Genomic DNA, 20,105 nt, shown 5'->3' on the forward strand with positions numbered 1-20,105 from the left:
AATTGTTTAATTCTTTACTACTAAATAGTTCCAATAAAACATCAATCATGCATTATCTAACCGATTTTGTCTCGGATCAACCCTCCAGAGAAATATTCCATAATACGTACTCTACGTTTCCTTGTGTTATTATATGCGTTGCAACAGCACGTATCGGTAACACACATAAGCACGAACGCATACTCAGCAGGCTGACGAAGGTGCGCGATCCGAAGGGGCCACGGTTCGAGACACTAAGGGTGCACGGGGGTGGAGGTTGGGTTTGGTATCTCGAACAGCGCGCGCCGATTAATAACGAGCAGTCGTTACGGGAGATAAGGAAGTGCTGCGTCTCTCCCTCTCTTATTTCTCTCGTTTAGCACGGGGCCGAGAAAGAACCGGGTCGCGGCAAGACACATGTAGGTGTACCGATTCTGTATAGTTAAACGCTGCTACGAAAGTGTGTGCAGCTGGAGATGTACAGCGACGTGCGATCGACGATAAAGCGGCGTAAATTTTAAGGATCGTTCAGTAGGAAAACATCGAGGCTTTCGCAGCCATCGAGGCTTTTCCTTTAGGTAGATGCAATTTTGCTTCTACGATACACGCTTGTTACGGATATATGTCCCAGACAACGCACGACGTCTTTAAAACGCCCGTTTTAAATCTGCCGTACACTTTGGCCCATTTTAAATGTAATCGTATTTTTGTAAGAATAAGAGAGAATTTTACGAAATGAAGGGATCTGCACGACTGGCTTGTAGTTGTGCAATTTACTTAATAAAAGGTGAAAAATCCACCATTTTACTAAAACACACATAGATAGAACTACGTACTTTTTCAATCTGTGTTTGAATATATTGCAAATAGAAGATCATAAATATATGATCGTGCTTCTATGTTGGTAAGTGTCAGTCCTAATTTTGTCAAAAATTTCGACATATTTTCAATAATTTTTAAATGCAAAAGATAAAAGCAATCGTTATAACTACTCTTCTCTAATAATTTTATAATACACAGTGTCTCAATTTACGTATCATCTTCCTTGTTGATTATCAACCCCAATAAAAGGAAGAATAACATGTCCAATCGTCAAGCGGGAATTTGGCTTTCATCTATACGTTTGAAGAAACAAATCCGGTCAATAATCAGAGAAATCGGATTCCTTTTCGAAGAACGATACGGAACACAGAGGTATACGTAACAGGGAGTGTACAATAGCGAGATAGGGTTGCCGCGCCATTACCTCGAGGACTACGACGACGAACACGACACGTAGACAACCGACGTCGCGCACTTTGTCAACTTTGTATATCAATCAACCGGGGCGGTAATGTTCCCGGGACATGCCGAACAGCCGATAAAGGACATCGATGCATGAAGCAGAGGAGCCGATGAGCCGAGTTCCGAGATAAACTCGACGGAGTCCCCGTGTGCATCGCTTCCATTCTCTTCGATTTTGTTTTTTCAAATTGATACAGCAACGATTCCCATTCTCGTGTAATGGGGAATCGATACACGAAATTATTGGAGCAACGTTTGCGATGGATTGTATCGAGATCGGTGGATACAAATTGCAACTATATAATTAAAAAATAGCAGGTGTCTATGCATTTGTACTACATGTAAATTGTAAATATATGTAAACATGGAAGAGGGTGTGAAAATGGTAAAAATGCAAGCTGGATATCGATGTAACTAATTCTCGCGATTAGTTCCGTTTATCCTTTGAATACGAGCCACTGAGGAATCAAATCGAACAACTCCATCTTTTGAAAGATCCACTTCACTCAGTTAACATTCGTCTCCAATCGATCGCAAAACCAAAATCAAATCTAGTTACAACTACTTGATCCGGATTTACTGACGTTCTAATTTTATTTACCGAAACTAATACGAAAAACGCTCAATCTCTGTTAACACTACACAACAGAAGACAAATCTTGATGAGACTAAAATACATTGGAATCCTCAACTTGCCCCGGGAACTCGTTCCCAAAACTCATTTCGAACAGGTTGGAAAATCATCGCCTGACGCTGGCCAATCCGGCAAAAACCGGGCAATCATCGAACGAGGATAAAACTCGTGCCCTGTTCCACGTGCTCGCGAAACACCCGTAAAACATACTACCTAGTCCTTTCTCTCTCTTTGTACCACGAAGCACGAAATGCCATCGACCTGCTCCAACGTTTGCCCGCGTGTTCGCCCGCAAAAACCGAGCAATTATCGGGCACCGCCGATAAGACAGCCATCTCTAGGCACCCTCGTTGCCGCGACCATAAATAAACGGCCAGCAAACGAAATCCTGCGGTTCGGGGATCGTTTTAAAATTACGGCAGTTACCCCCAACCATTCTATCTGTGTAGACACCATAGACAGAAAGGAGAACTCTCGTCCAATCAGATATATCGCGAGGCCTAGCGCGCCTCGGATAAAGATAACGAATCCGCGATGAGCGGAGGAGATCGATCGACTCCGGTCGTTCGAGCTGCACCCCCGAAACTTTCTCCTCTCCAGGATGACGGGCTAACACCAGCCATGGTTCTAGGTTCGTGCTCACTGAGGAGGGGTGGTTTGGTGCCGGTCGGAGGAGAAGCTTATCGCGAAGCGCACGCGGTCGCCACCGCCAGTCACCACAGCCGCGGAATTCCGAGGAATTCGAGGGGTTGGAGGAACCCTGCAGACAAGGCAAGGCCACGGAAAACCGCCAACAGTGTGTTATATCGTCGTTTGGCAGACAAGGCTTTTCTGATTGCCATGAATTTCTTTCGTCTGTGGGAACTCGAGCATCGTTGTTGTTTCCTGAATGGAAGGGGCGAGGACGGGGAGTGAACGCATCGAAGGGTTGATAACTAGTGGTCGGTTTTATTTAGGTGAATTTTTCCTAGGATGGCTGAGATGGATGGTTAGAGAGGTTTGGGGCGATGATCGATCGTGGTGGTTCGTTTATGTCATGATTTTTGATTACATAGTTAATACGATTAGTATCAAAATATAATAAAACTAATATTATAAATCTTATAAAACGTCTTCATGTTATAATTCTATAATTATAAAACTTTCCAATAAAAATTATATCTTGGCTAATAATTTAATATAATACCATTTTCTATTATAGCTCTTATAATTCGATTCACAATCCATTATTCAATTCCATAGGAATCCCACTTCTTCAAAGATAACCTACTTCCTTTCAGTAATAAATGAACAATCCTTACAAAATTACCACATCGATCGAAATAAACCAGATAACACGACCGACTTTGCGATGAGTAATTCAATTTCTCCGGACACAGCATAGAGACTATGAAACGGGGAAGTTCACGATGACAGGTACGTCCACATAGAAGGGAGGATGTTTCAGCTAACGACGTGTCGTAACATCGAAAGGCTCGTGCCAGCGGGTGTACAAGCTTACGAAGGGTTTTCATAATGCACCAGGACTCCGTGGCGGTGCGGCATGCAGTCCGCTTATCGGTCGTGAATCGACCGCGGATCGATCCTCGAATGGTTCACAGTGGATTTTCAGGGCGTTTCGCGGTTGTTTCACGAGGGTGGCGGTATGCACAGCGTCGATGCCGAAGATCGCCGAGAGAAAGCAGAGAAGACAGGGGAGGAGCGAGAAAGCCCCGGGCAGCATCGAGATCGAGACGATGAGCACCAGGTGCATCGAGACCTGACCACGAAGCCCCGTGCACGATACAATGTAGATACCGGCCGCTGCATCCCTGTCTGCGATCCTTCCTCTCTCGTTCTTTCTCTTCGACAGGAAGACCCGCCACATTCTTCTACGGTTTCCTTACTGATGGATCCGTTGATTTTTAACGATTGTTTTCCCTTTCCCTCTCTTTTCCGTTTTTGAAACGAGTGAATTGATTTAAGTTTGACTGCTGGGATCGTTTTAGGGTTAAGTAATCGAATTGTCAGTGATTTCTTGGCTTATAAGATACAATTACACGCCCGGATAGAACAGACATCAAGTCACCTACTTTTAGTTAGCTTTTCAATGCTGAGAATTTTTATTTGACTACTTCCTTCAATCTTTTACGTGAAGATTAAAGAAAGCGACAGCACCCGAGAAATAAAAATTTCTAAATGGAGATTGCAAGATACGATGTTTCATGTTTCTTAAACAAGTTTGGAATCAGCGAAACAATATTACTGCGCTCGTTATTAAAAGGAAACTCTCCACAAAAAGTAAGAAGGTTCAAAGACCGACAAAACGAATCGATTCGTAACACTCTTTAATACACCAATGTAACAAATTCTCCAAAACTCTGCTCACATTCCAGCGGCCCATCATCTCGATGTTGCTTCGTTCCTGCTTCAAGAGGCTGGAAAAAGAAATCACCAGGAATAACGCAAAGAACAGTTGGAATCGTTGTTCGAACGGTCAAAATCTGTGGGTGAAGGGAACCGGGGCCGGTGTGTATTCCAATTTACCGTCGCTACATACACCGAGCCTCTTGCAGGGAGGAAGAAGAAGAAGAAAGAGAAGAAGAAGAAGAAGAAATGCACGCGGAACGATCGATAAATCGGTTTCCACGGCGCGTAGCCCGATAGCCTGTGCTCGCGATGCATGGGGGGATCCAGCTCGTACGCGGCGCAGAGCCAGGGCGCGGGCCCGATTAACACGTTGTTTGTATAGGGGAATGTATAATAACAGGTTGCGCCGTTGGCATAGGTACCCATTTGTATCTGTAGGAGGGCATCTCGGGTTCTCATCCCGCGGAAGGATAAGAGCTGGACCGAGAAACGTGGAGGAAGAAGGAGAAGGAAGATCGGTACGAGACGGAACTGTTTGGCGAGGATAGACGGTACACGCGTTCGAAGAAGTTTTGAGGGAACATGTATGGTGGACACTGAGGAAAAGGATCGATGGAAAATTTTGTTGGAAGATGTCAAGATCAGAAGAAAGAGCGGAGAATGTTTTTTTTTTTAATCTTGATTTGTATTTTAATCTTAACGAATATTTAATTCTGCTAAATTATTTAAGACCTTTTCGACTTCAGTGTATTCGTTTTCTTCTTTCATTAAAAAATTCGTGAAAGTTTCGGTGGTATTTTTTGCGATCCAAAAGGAATGAACGTAGGCTACACAAAATAGAAATATTTGCAATGAGATTCGAGTGGAAATAAGGGTTTACTCTATTGAAATAAAAACAAAATTGAAAAATAGAAAATTGAAAGACATTGTTTCTAGGATAAAACTACCACGGCAAAATTTAAGGAAGTTCCTGGTTAAGTCCCTGGTTATATCAAGAAAAAGAGAGAAACTCGTGTATGTAGTAGTAGCGAATCTAGATTGCGCGTTACTTTTGAGATTGCTCCATACTTTTTCGTCGAAGAGTTCTTCTACAACGTTTCTTGTGAAAGCTGGATCACGCACGCAGAATGTCCGAGATCAGATTAACAGACAGGTTCACCGAGAGAAGATCGTTCGCAAGGAGGCCTTCCACGTCGGGCTTTATGATTTGTTTACTCGGATCGCCCTCGATGCGATGCAAACCCGCCCATCGTGGCAGGCCAGCACCAAGCTCCGAACTCTGACCCCCGGCTAATTGTTGTTGGCTCTAGATCCTCGATAGTCGTTCACGAGATTCTGGTACCACCAACGACAACGATTCAATACCATTTTTCAACAGCTACGATCAGAATGCTTTCACTCAGATCTAGTTCAACAACCATTATACTATTCTTCTTATTTCCGATACGATAATTATATATTATACATAATGCTATTCAAATGATATATAATCATATATCATTTAGATATATCATTTTTATATACCATAATTATATATTAGTTGGTTACAAATTGTTGTAAGTTCTATTTAGTTCTTTAACTATACGATCCTAAGGATCAAACTTAAGCTGTATTTCTTCGTTGTACAACTATAAAGTAAACCATTACTCGTATGTATAAACTACATTCGTAGCAATCAAATTCGTTCTGTATATTTTCTCTTACGTAATTACGCTACCTATCGTCAGTGACAAAGTTAGAGAATTGTCAGTCTTCTAACTATATAATCGCTAATGTCACATTTTAGATCTGTAAGTATCTTCACAAAGTAAAACGATTTTTCTATCAATAAATATCTTCAAACCTCGAGACATCCCATCCATTTCCTCGTTCCATTTTTTCAAATCTTGTGTTCCCAAAATCCCCGCGAAGCGTCTACCCAGTGATCCACGTCACTTTGATCGAGCTACGATTCAGGTTTCCTCGCGCTAGATCGCGATCGCGAAAGAAAAAACGGGTGTTATTCTATGTATACCCACCAGGACGAAAGTAGGAGGAGAAAAGCTTTGGAATGCGGTCGTCGAGAGGAAGATAGCGAAAGAAGGGAAAAATAGATAGAAAAGAGATAGACAGTCACACACGGGCAATGGATCCACGCTATCGGCGACTTTGCCGGCCGAGAGTAGAAGAGTGAAAGAGAGAGAGACTTATCTAGCTAGCCTCTCCTCCACCGCCACCCCATCTGGCCGTTTCCGATATTAAAAATATCAGCCGGTAGATAGGCGGTCGGCTATCGACGCTCGAGCACTCGAAGGAACTTCCATTAAAAATAGCTATCTCTATCTGAAGCCGGTACTACAACAACACCATGGGCCCATGCCAGACGCTCTGCCTGTCCTCGTCGCACTCTGGCGATTCACCGTGCCAGTGTCTCTCTCGCACTCGCGTCCGCTATCGTTTCAATGCGGTGGTGGCTGCTTTTGCGGAGGAACGGACACGGAGAACGTGCACGAGCATAAAAACCGGGCTTTCTCAGGAGATACGGGATCTTATCGCGGGCAAATGTTTGGAGGCGCGCTATCAGCCCGGTTTATCAGGACACCGCTCCTCTACGTCTTTCCACCTCTTCTTCCGACCACCGCTACCCTTTTCGCCGTGGGCTCGTTTCTTGGTCCTAGTTTTAATTGCCGTTACACCGGAAAGGCTGTCATCAAGAAGGTTGCCGAGTGCGATTTCGCTCAAAGGAATCTCTTTCGCTGGAACTGAATAGCTGCAGGTATGGAGAGACTTTTAGGGATGGGATGTCAATATACGTACTAGAAATTCGAAATAAATTCATCGACCAATGGAATAAAAAGTATTGTAAGGTGTTAAAAAGAAATCGGAAATAACAAATAAGAAGAAAAACAGCACTGGAAACGCGAAACCGCAGGCGTGTCCGATAACGCACGAAAAGGAGGACCAAGCAACAACGAGATCAACTCGATCACCGCTGTTCAAGCTGCAGAGTTTACGCACACAGCTATCGACCGGTCGCGATTGATCGCTCATTATCCTTCCGGTACGAGCTTCGTTGCACCCTATCCTCTATCCTTTTTCTTCTTTCCGTCGGCATAATTAATTTCATGGCACAGTTGAAGAGGGAAGAACGCGCGCGATCGATTGAAGAAGGAAGGCTGACCCCTCCGCCAGGATTTCATAAATAAAGATACAAACAGCCGGATCGCAAATAAACTTACAAAGTATTGGAAGAAGCCCGTGGCTGTCGGTGCTCACCTATAATCTCGATGGCGACGAGGTACGAAGGACGAGAGAAGCGGGTAAAGAGCCGAAGAGAGGGTTGGGGCGAGGGGTACGCCGAAGCATACCGTGGGGATCGATAGATCGATCCATCGATGGGTCCCATCCATCGGTAACACGCCTCTCCCGATCGCCTCGTGGCTCGTGAAGCTCATGCGAAACAGATGAACGAAGAGAGAGAGAGAGAAAGAGAGAAAGAGAGAGAAAGAGAGAGAGACAGTTGGATGAATCGACGTTGAAGCGATACAGCCGGACTCAACTGGGACAGACAGAGCAAAGAAGAAGCAGAGGAAAGAGAGAGAGAGAGAGAGAGAGAGAGAGAGAGAGAGAGACAGAAAGAGCCCCGAGGGGCCCCTCGTTGCACAATTATCTCATTTGCCGATCGGACCCTCCCACGTGTTAATTTGCTTGTTGGTTAACCCGGCGTCCCTCTTATCGTTTATTTCGTTCTTGCCTTTCGTGGAACCCTCCGCGCCACCTCCTTCGCCTCGTTCATCTCCGTTCAACACGGTCCATCGGCCTTCTTTTTTCCTCCTCGGCCTTCCCTTGTCCTCGAAATCGCGGCACCGATCGCCTCGACTCGCGTCTGCTCTCGCTGAAAATCGACCACCGCTCCGTTTCGCGCACCAGACGATCCGCCACGAAACCCACCTTCGACCGAGCGGAAATTTGCCCGGTGAACAGGCTAAAAAGTGGCTTCGCTGGGTCCAACAATGTTTGGTGAATTTAAACTTGGTGATTCGATGAGGTGAGAGCGAGTTTTCGGTTAAAATTGATTAATATTTTCAAGATTGGAGTTTAATGGGAATTTAAGCTGGAGTGATAGGATGAGAATCTTTCGATTAATCCCATAAACTAAAATAATAAGTTAAATCCAACTTCGAAGATTAAACATATAATGTTTGTAAATCGTAATGAACAAATGATTAATATCCGTTAATCATAAAGATATTGGAATATTATGTATGTTTTATCTTTCCCATGCGATAATTAATCCATCAAGAAGATTAGTAATTCGATTAAGTTTGAGTAGCATTTGATTCGTTTCGATCGAAAACGAGTAATCGTTCGAACTACACGTATCTTTAAAATAATAGCTTCGTACGAATTATAAGTTCGCTGCAATATTACGTCGAAGGAGTTGTAAAAATTGTGCTATCGCTCGGTAAATTTTGTTTCCCTTACTTCTGTCTTAAAAGTCTATAATTTATAAAGTCAATTCTTTCTCAATTCTTCCAACTTACAAATTACTCTGCGATTTTCTAAAATCACACAGAGTTAAGAATTACTGTACGTCGGAAGATCGTTTTACGATCCTTTAAAATTCCACCAATTTAAAAATTACTTTAGTAAACGAAATTTTAATAAAAACTACAGTTACTTTCTGTCAGAAATTCTACGTAGATATTTCAAAAAGGCACCGATTACGTGTGTAAAAACTTAGGCACGATCAACTAGATTGACCTACCTCATTTATTGTCGAAGAACCAATATCAGTTTATCGTTCAAGAAACCGAAGATTAAACGTCATCGGTAATCATCTGCGATATCGATCACAGTAATTGTATCATAAGAACATTCGTGACTATCGGAGCTGAAGTTTATAAGATAAAGGGAAATCAACAAACAGAAGATGGGACAAAGTCCAAGCGGAGATAACCGAATGTGTGGTCGCGATATCGATCAATGACCAGATCGATCGGATCCATCCCACACTTACCGCTAACCATTGTCTAGACAATTTATCAGGCTTATCGTAACTCCGTTATAAGATCGTTATTTCATGATCGTACGACGATTAACAAAGCCAATGATCGTACAAATGACGAGAGATTACCATCTGGATCACGCAATCTGTATCTACTTTCGACACTCGAAAACAATCCTTCCCAATATTTGTTCTTGAGAATCAATTGGAATTTGTTTGATTTGAAGTGCTGTACGAAAAAACATAATGTTCTAATAGAAGTTTACGGACGAAGAATTCTACGTATAACAAGATAGTATTATCTGGAATTAATATTTTTGTGTAAGTAGATTTGCGAAAGAGACTTTTGAAACTTTTACAGAAACTTAACCTAAGACTAAGCTTTTGAATATTCAAATCCACCGGGGGCAAACTTTCTGCCTTGCCTTGCTAATTAATTAACATAATATTATAAGCAACGATCTTTAATAAATGTTATATTATCTTGAAATTGAAAAGTGTTTTTTCTTCGAGGTTAAACGAGAAACCTTCGAGAACCAGTTTCCAATTTAATCACCGAAACCGTAATCGTTGCCAATTCATCTTCGCTTAATTTGAAGGTTTTGTAACAACGAACGATTACCTAAAACCCCCAGAATCACTCTTTTAATCGTATTAAAGTTTCAAGCAATAAATGGACCATATAAAAGTTAAACCGATCGACTCCATCAATATAAATCGCTAGGTTTCCAAGAGGTCCATCGCTAATCGCATATTTTGCAACTAATTGTGCCATTTTAATTATATAATTACGCCTACAATATTATATTATTTTTTTTATATTACATTATTATATTTATATTATTATATTACAATATTATATAATCCTATTGATATCCAGAAATGTAATCGAAAAAGTATCAAATTTTATTGTTTATTCGCGTGTTGAACGCTATGTACTTTGGATTTCTTGCGAAAAACAAGCAAAGAGAAGCAGCAAAGGGAAAACGATGCTCTAGTCGTGGAGTAACCAGAAGGAAACGGTGTGTAAGCTCGAATTCGGGGAACAAAAGAGGCGGGCAGAAAGCTGGAAGCACGGACGGAAAGAGAGGCAACGGACAACGATGCCGGCGACACAGGGAGGAAGTGACGTCACGGTAAAGTAACGAGCCTCGCTTAGCCGCGATAAGCCACTAATCGCGCGATCTTAATGAACTCCTCCCATTAACGCTCCGAGGCCGCGACCGGCAACGTTCGACGAAACTCCTTCTTTTTCTCTCCCGTTCTGCCTGTGCTTTCGATCACCCCCGTCGAATCGAATGGGAAATCGCAAGACGATCGATCGTCGAAACGGTACTAGGAACTGGATCCACATTTTTCTGTTTTGCTTTCTATTCTTTTTGGTTTTTCAACAAGAGAAAGGTACCTTTCGAGGTTGTTTAATCTTCTCGTTATAATATTCTTGGAAGTAGACGAGTGTTTTGGCTGTACAGTAACATCTTTGGTTGTAGCTTTCTAAATTTAAATATCGTTGTATACCTTCGTTTTCACTTCGGGTTATTCCATTATATACTTTACGATATTGGAAGTTTGACAACGATGAATACGAACATAATTGAGTGGGAAATTTCGAAGTGTACACGAGATAACGTTGTTAGGAAGATAGAGTGATAGTCAGATAGAACAACATACGAGTCGGAACTCCACGTTTTATGGATGTGCATTTCGCATATAAAGTGTCCTAGAAATATCCAACTATATTTCTTTAACGAAATCGTAAACAATTTCTTAAATTTATGCTACTAACATACATGAATTCTCGTTTCGATTACGAGAGTAAAATTGCGATATGAAAATTCGAGGATCGCATGAAAATTAAAAATAACTTTCATATTCAAAGTACCTTAATATTAACTTGGCTTACGTTCCATACTTCGTCGAGTATTACCAACCACCGCCTCAAAACTTTCGATCTTTTATGTATTTTTTTAAACTACTTACTTGTCAGTGAAAGCGTGGTTTCCGCCCTGAGCTGACTGCCTCTGCGTTGTCTCCACAACAGTATACTCATTTCGATCGAAATTTTACTCGACCACAAGCTCACTTTTCATTCTCAGATCCACCTTTTATTTTCATCAACGTAGCGCGTCGGAGTAACACAGTCCAATAGCACGTTGTTGCACAAATTCACTGTCCACCACGCGAAACATTCTGTGTTTGTCGACTGTCGGTCACGCAGCGCATCCCATTCAATTTTTTCAGCTTGTTCGAGTACGATGATTTCTGTTGACTCAACTTGACGCAATTGTCGACAAGCACTCTGCGGTTTTTCAAGACGGTCCCGATCGAACGTCGATCAGATCCGATCGGTAGATCCCGTGAGATATCGCGTCACGTTATTGGCACGATGCTCGTCTGACGATTATCGCGATCGCGATCGCCATGTCCGATTGCGACTCGTTCTATCGCTATCCATCGACTACATCGCAAACATCGATTGTGTACGATCGTTACCTCTTTCTATGTGTGTTTCGAATGTTTATTCATACACACGCGATTTTCCAGCGTTCGATGTTTGATTAGGGATCGACCGAGTCCTGGCGTAGATAACAGTTTTGTCGATAAATCGTGAAACTTTTCACGTAAATCGAGTCGAGCATCTTCCATCGAGCGTTACCGGTATCGTCATCGATCATTGCATCGATCTGTGGATTTTAATCATCCATATACAGTTCGATCTACTTTATTATCTGCACTCGGCGTTCTTAACGCGCGGTGTTTTATCGTTCTTCTAGACTGAAGTTCGAGTTATATTTAGAAGTAAGATCGATCGTCTTACCTTGATTTTATAAAAATCATCGTTTAGAAATATGCAAATAGTAAGTCGAGAAGACAAAGTAAACAAACAAGATGTTATAAAATAATCTTTGCTTGTTCTTATCGCAATTTTTCAATGCAGCAAATGTATTTAATCCACGTCTCTGATATATCATTATCGATCAAAGATGATAATTGAGATTACTTATCCATCCAGCTTACCGTGCAACATGTGCATCAAACACTTCAAATCTCTTTTCAAAATAAAAATACACTTTACACAGGACTTGACGATATTCAACGTTATTCACCAAACTCCTCGACCGATTACCCAAAGACCGAATCAATCCCTTCACAAACAATTAATCCTGCTCCCTATACATCCTGGTGTTGAACTTCGATGTAACGACAATCCGAGCAACAACGACTGTATTTCCAGACAGATAGAACGTGAGGGATAAAGAGAGAGAGAGAGAGAGAGAGAGAGGACAAGAGAAGGTCGGTAGGCCGATTGTCGTCGTTGTAGCAGCGAGCACGGGAATAAACGAGCCACGCGGATAATCCGCGTATCGCGGCCTGGCCGCGCTCGCTCCGACAGCTACGGGGACCGACTCTTATCGGCCGCCCGTTGCCCGATAAGCCGGCACGATCGGCATCTTATCGATCGCGCACACGCAGAACGCGTGGCCACTGCCGTCGACACCGCCGTCGACGCCGACGCCGATTCGCTCGGAAAACCGGCGGCTAATTGCGCGCGCGACCCACGACAATTAGGAGGCACGATCGACCGGTGAAATTTTCGTCACGGCTGGCCACTAGCCCCACGGCTGATAACGTCTGACACTTGGACCACGATAAGGGTAATTGAATGCGGACAACCGGCCAGCAGGTTCGTCGCTTTGACGCTCGAACGTGGCTCGTTTCACCCAAACCGTTTCGTGCGAGAGTTTGGAAGGTTGCAAGATGCGGAACGCTCTTTGACGCGGTCGTAGGATTGAGACTGATGGGCATTGGTGATAAAGTAGGTTGTGGTATTGCGGTATTCGAGGGAAATGGTTAATTTAAAATGAAGATATTTTGGCAATCGAAGTATTATTTATGTTAGCTTGTATATGTTAAATGTAATTGTCCTTTGTGTGCTTTGATGGATGAAAATTTGGCACTGTAAGATTATCGAGCGATTGAAAGACGCGCAGCTCTCTTCGATGCAGTTGTAGCGTTAAGTGTGACGAAACTAAGTAGGTTGTGATGTTATAGAATTGGTGAGGGATGGTCAATTTAAGTACGTGGATATTTTAGTAATTGGAGTATCGTATGTTGCATATGATCGGTCTTTTTCCTGTATTTCCTGTAAAATATCTTTGTTTCCTGATGGGTTACATTTTTGGAGCAAGTTTAGCGTCCTAAGATTACAGTCCTGTTGTATGATTCCTTTTACATCAGCTGTCACTAAATATCTGCAGGTCTTGATCATTCACTTTCATATACTTTTTGTATTTTCTTACAAGTTTAATATCGCAAATCCGTCTGCTATTTTCTTTGATAACTCACGTTTCATAAATGGGAGCTGCAAATTCCATCTTCAACTTATCTTTATCACGTCAGGAAAGTATATCGTTCAGGATGCAATAGTCTTCCTATACCTGTACCTCTCACGCTTCTCTCAAAGGGTACATCAACCCAACAAGCAATCCCTCAACACAGCAGCTCCCAAATTCCAAAATTCTTCGGTCCCTAAACGACGTCACCGAACCACTTCACGATTCCCTCCAAGAATACCAGAACTACCCCAAGAAAAGCTGCGCCGTTACTCTTTAACCATTACGTCCTTCCTCGAACTCTCTTCAGCGTATTACGAAATTATTCCTGCGAAAGCTCAACGTTTCAACGAACGGGACAGTCGACAGTTCTCCTAAATCCGCAACTTCTAGCGTGGACTTAGTCGAGGCTATTGAACGTTGATTTCGCAGACAAGGCCGCTCGCGGTTTAACGCGCACGGCAGACTCTCGTCGGCGACGCGGAAAGCTACTTCCGACAGACTGTTTAAAAGCTGAGGGTAAGACGAAACCGCAGAGGAGCGAGATGCTCGCCGTTGCGGGGAAGCGCTATCACTGGTTTCCAAGCGGCACCGAGACCCATGGCAATGGCTACCTGTTATCACTCTCTTCTCTCTCTTTCTCTCGCTCCCTCTTGGCTGCTTCTGTCCCCAGCACCGGTTGCCTTCCTCTTTCTCTCTTTCACTCTCTTTCCCCGGCTCTCTCGTGTTCTGCCGCCTCACGATAATGCCGGGCAAACATACCGCTTTTCCCTCTCGCGTCTACGGCAAAAGGCTGATTTCGACCGGAACACACCGCCGCCTTCTGGGAAGGGGTGTGAATCGACGATTGTTTCCAGGACTCTGCCGGATTACGTCCCTGTCTGCCTCTATCGGCCAGCTTCTACGAAACGCTCGGCAGTTTGCGAATTTTATGGCTCGTTTTATGCGATGTTTTTTTATTTTTTCTTTCTTTTTCTTTTGATACAGTTACGGAGCTGTGTGCGCTGGGGTTTTCCTCGATTGTTAGGAGGCGGTTACTGGGAGTCCTGTGAGAAAATTAGGCAATCTCAAGCTTTGATTTTAGTAAAGCGATAGAGGGAAATGATGGTACAACGAACATTATTTTTCTAATTAACTTTGCAACTGACTATTATTTATGTTACCTCTTTGTAACGAACGAGTTTATGGAATAAATTCAGTTGAAAAAAAGGGATATTTTTTCTACAATACTTTAGTTTGATACGTAGTAGTCTGTGTTCACTTAAATGATGCATCTTTGTTTACACCTGATGAATTATGTGGCTGGTGTGCACATCCGCTGGCAAAATTGTTAATTTGAATGTTTGTGCATATCTTTATTAAATGAAGACTAAACTCGTGCTATTTAGTCAACATTTAAATTTCACTGCTTGTGGATACATTCATTTACCTATCGAATTAGTATGCGCATACATTGACTAGTAAGTACCTATTTACCAAATTAATGCAGTATACGTTGCTGTATCTAATCACAGGTAGTAATTCCTTCGAAAACTCCTTCGAGCTGCATCTCTTCGCTTTTATATCCTAACCCTTCCTTTCCGTCGAAAACCATTATTATCTCTATTCTACCCTAAACGAGGGCAAAATCTCTAAACCGGAAAAAAACATGCTTCAATATCGCGAAGATTATGCGATTAATTTCTACTTTGAATATGCACGAAAATAACGTTCACATATTCATCGTTACGATTACTATAAAATTTTCAGCATACAAAATGCGAATAAACAACAACGATAGATAAAAGTGAATCATTTATAAAATTAGTATAAATTATCTGCTTGTACACAATCACGAAATAAAACTATCAAAAACCCTGAATAGTCGTAAAAATAACAGCCAATATCCCATCGATATTTCTCCAATATCCTTTTCAACATTCCAGAAACCAGATGATCATCCCACACAATCGAATTATCTCTATTCTACTCTAAACGAGGGCAAAATCTCTAAACCGGAAAAAACATGCTTCAATATCGCGAAGATTATGCGATTAATTTCTACTTTGAATATGCACGAAAATAACGTTCACATATTCATCGTTACGATTACTATAAAATTTTCAGCATACAAAATGCGAATAAACAACAACGATAGATAAAAGTGAATCATTTATAAAATTAGTATAAATTATCTGCTTGTACACAATCACGAAATAAAACTATCAAAAACCCTGAATAGTCGTAAAAATAACAGCCAATATCTCATCGATATTTCTCCGATATCCTTTTCAACATTCCAAAGACCATACGATCATCCCCCATTATCGAAATCACACTTTTACGTCGACGAACAACGATTCCATTGTAATGATCGCTCGTATCAATACACCGGTAAATACTTTAGACTGGATCTGGCGAGTAAATAAGCAAAGAAATAAGCGTACGAGTTTTATATATCGCGTCATTGGCAGACTTCAGGGCACCAGAATTACCTCTTGTCATTGGCGTCACGAGGCTTGAACTTCGCCGATAGCGCGGCCTGATAACGGATAACGATAACACCAGGCCGATACCGGTAACACGGTGCGCAATGGGCTCCGTGACTAATGGCGATAACGATAAGGAGGATCGTAAGACACGTAGGGTACGGTTGTATCTAATAACCGTACTCTTTGTCTCCGTGGATCGTGCACACCGTTCTCCTGAACGTTGCCGACGGCTCGTTTCGGCACTCGCGATTAGATTTTATTACGACGGGATACGCGTCGTTTCGAGCGTCGTTTTACGAACCTTCCTCGACATCGTAAAACGTGTTTCTCTGTCATTTTTTTTTCTATCCTGATGTAGATTGGTTTCGATTGTCGGAAAACGAGGGCGGGGCTAGTTGGATCGTTCGGTGGTTTGATTCTGGAGGGTGACTCGTGTTTTTAGATTGATCATCGGATGTGACGGATAGTGGTGTATTTCCTTTCGTAACGGTTAGTCCATAGAATTTGTATTTTCATTTCTGGTGTAGGGAATTGATTGTGTTCAAATTTTCTACGTGAATAATTACATTGGGATATTTTTTAATCGATTTATAATAGGTTTTTAATAAATAGATAGATTATTGGTGACGTCGAGCAAGCGGCAAGATACCACAAGAATAGATTGTGATTTTCTTATCGAATATTATACGTTTCAAAAAATAGATACTTATTTTCTGTCTCTTATTTATTTACTTTTGAAATGTATTTACTTTCTCGTTGAGATTGGAATTTGGAGATTGGAATGGATCATTGGAATAATAAATCAAATATAACGAACGATGGATTATTCTTGCTCGTGTTAGTGAATTTTAAATTGGTAGGATTCTCATTTGCTATCTAAATACGAAAGGAGAGTTATTACGTGTGTCGGAATAAATCATAACATCTCGATTTTATTGATAAAGACTATTATCCGATATAGCGTTATTCGAAACTGATCGAAAATAAATTCGACAAACGTTTTGATTGACAGGTGCGTTTAATTATGCAACGATTTTTCCTTTTCAGCGGCGCTAACGATCGTGTCTTTCCCGTTCTCTTTTTCCTTCTCTATCAGCCTTTTCCGCATCGCGGCGGACATTTATCAGTTTGGATTTTCGCTGGATCGACGAGTTACGCAACCACAGGGGCTACCGCGATATTATTGCAGGCACCAGTTCACGGGGATTGCGAAATTGCGGACAATTATCGTTCGCACGATCGCTAATTACCTGCCAATAAATTATCGTCGGCCCAGGCCTTGCTTGAGTTCGACTCCGCGTTGGTGGCGGGAACCAGTCGAACTTCTACTCGAGTCTTTCTCGCGGCTTTCTTTTTAATTAGCCCCGCTGTGAATGATTTATGGCAACGCCGACTATTCTGGTCACTTTTGACTACCAGTTAATTGGCTTTTTTTAATGTTTTGCTAATAATATACGTGCGAGTCTACTCGACTAAGCTATAAGAACATTTAGGAACGGACTGAAATTTTAAACGGATGACTTGATGCAACAAAGTGTAACATTAACAATATATTAACTGGATAATTTGTAAATTAACGACTACCTTAAATACACGAATTACTATGTAAAAGTAGTCTTCCATAGACAAACGTATGTTTTCACAAAACATAAACAGGTGGCCAGTTTATATCCAAAACTGACTCTTCTACTATTTAATTTCTACTAATCTAGATTCTTCTAATTTCCTCGGAAAGTCTGGAAGAATTCAGGAATATACTTATCAGTAAACTGCGGATATTTAAGGTACATAGATTCATATCTTTCCTGGTACTCATATAAAAGCGACGCTTCAATAAAATAATGTGTCGTTTTCTACATATACAGGGTGGTTGGTAACTGGTGGTACAAGCGGAAAGGGGATGATTCTACGCGAAAAAAGAAGTCGAAAATATAGAATAAAAATTAAAAAAAAAATTCTTTTTTTTTTAATTTTTCCATCAAGACAACGATCTACAGTGAGATCCGTTATAACGAGACGTGATAAAATGCACGCGTACCAAGCGAAAATTCAAAGTCGATTTTCTCGAAAACAAAGCCTCAAACGAAACATTTTTATTCTATATTTTCGACTTCTTTTTTCGCGTAGAATCACCCCCTTTCCGTTTGTACCACCAGTTACCAAACATCCTGTATAATTGTAGCGACACATGAGTTAGAGGACAATTCGAATCATGTTGTTGTTTTGCCTCGGGGTATCAACATTTTTAGTACATACATAATGTAATAATAAATAAACTTCGGGCAAAACAATGTCGCCGCTACGTGCAACCGTCAAACAAAGACGAATTTAAATTTTCCGGTACTCCCCCAACCAGTATAAATAAATGAACGCGATCGTAAGAGGACCAGTTTTTCAGTCTCAGTCTCGAGCGATTCTATTAGCGTTCAATACACAGTCTTTAGCGAATCAGTTAGTAGCGAGCGTCTTAGCGACCATTCTTTGTACTTATTAATTATTTTTAAATACATTTGACGGTTTCATTATCGAGTAATCTCGTCATTTAAACCACACGGCCAACCATCCTCTACATAATAACATGTACTTTACTCTCGATATTTTTTTTATACATTTTTGTATACTTGCACATCCCTTGAACCAAACCAACGAATCATCATATAATACTCTCTCACACACTCAACCTGACACATATTGCAAACAAATGGGTATTGTAATATGCACCCTTTATAAATCTGACCAGGCCGTACCAGTTCATCAATGGCACTTAACACGTCTTAAAGATCGGCCCGGCGCCGATAATGTTCTCGATTCAGTGAAGCCACCGAAGAGGCTACGTCGAATTACCAGGACTAAACAGGATCGTTGAGCGCGAAAGCGTGAAAAAGCAAAGAGGGGACAAGAGATTCCGCGTAATCGGGGCTGTGAGATGTCTGAACAGGCAAGGATGGATCATCGACGTGGTGTCGGTGACCGTTGGCCTGTCCAAGTGGAGAGATGCGCACAGAGAGAGGGAGAGAGAGAGAGAGAGAGGAGAGGAGAACTCCCTGGCGCCGTGTTATCTTATTCGTTAAGATCCTCGAGGGCGACGAGGAGGGGAGAAACAGATTCAACAGTGGTCTCACTGTCTCGAAAGATTCTCTCTTGTTCCTCCCCTCTCCCCTAGGATGGAATATACCAAGGGTCCCGGGGGAGAAAATCCAGGAACGGCTTCTCGAGTCTAGACGACGCGAGAGATAGCTTCCTCTCTCTCTTCGACTTTCTCGTTTCATCTCTCGTTGCTTCTTGTTGGTGTCTTCCTCGGATCGAGAGAGTTTCTCTCGCTCTCTCTCTCTCCTCGATCTCTCGTATCCTTTTATCTCCAGCTTCTACTCTCGTCTGTCCGAAGAGATGGACAGGGATAGCGGAGATGACCGTCGCTCGTGTCACAGTCACGGCCATCGATTCGGGTAAGCGTGAATAATTTGGGGCGGGGTGAGCTATTGGGGGAGCTGGGTTGACTCTCCGTAGAGAAACTGGGTCATTAAGGGCGCATACGGAATTTGGCTGTTGGATTTCTTCCCTTCGATTTTTTATTTTGATCGGCAGAAGCTGAAATCCGATAAAATGTAAAACACGACGGTTAAAGAGGTATCGTACAAAAGTGCTGGAATGTGAACTCGGTACCGTGTAATTGCAACGTCTGTGATTACAAATTTGCATGAAACTGCCTAATCGCTTAATCTTATGTTCGTTCTTTACGGCACAACGATACCATTCCTTCTACATTTTCGGAGCACCAATCGATGCGATTCATTACATTTATTACATATTACATTTGGTACAATCTATATTCAAACACAAAAGCATAATTCAAACGTCGTAATTCACCAAATCTCGAGATCCATAGAAAATTGACAGAAAACCTGCCTCTCTAACTTTCATCCTTTCATACCTCAGCCAAGAGATATCTCTTAATCCAAAACTAATTCGTAACAAGATTGCCAATTGTCGAATGAACGATAGAAGGATGCTTCTCTATCGGTATCGCAACATCGCGTGGTAACAGCGTTTCGGGGTCAATTACGCGG

At 42.0% G+C, this 20,105-nt stretch overlaps 1 protein-coding gene across 3 annotated transcripts in view; it reads right to left on the reverse strand.

Annotated features, from left to right (window-relative positions):
* The window catches only part of ush (Zinc finger protein ush), a 204,319-nt gene that overhangs the window by 46,706 nt on the left and 137,508 nt on the right, over nucleotides 1-20,105 (reverse strand). For 2 of the 3 annotated variants that reach the window (XM_069109398.1, XM_069109397.1), the window contains exon 1: nucleotides 11,214-11,298. The exons of the other annotated variant lie outside the window; for it this stretch is intronic. In XM_069109398.1, coding sequence (XP_068965499.1) covers nucleotides 11,214-11,283 — 70 coding nt within the window. In that variant the 5' untranslated portion in view covers nucleotides 11,284-11,298. Of the gene's footprint in view, nucleotides 1-11,213; nucleotides 11,299-20,105 lie in introns of those variants that run through there. 3 annotated transcript variants of the gene reach the window in all.

The sequence above is a fragment of the Bombus flavifrons genome, chromosome 3, assembly GCF_040668555.2.
Source record: "Bombus flavifrons isolate JBK064 chromosome 3, iyBomFlav1_principal, whole genome shotgun sequence".
NCBI lineage: Eukaryota > Metazoa > Arthropoda > Insecta > Hymenoptera > Apidae > Bombus > Bombus flavifrons.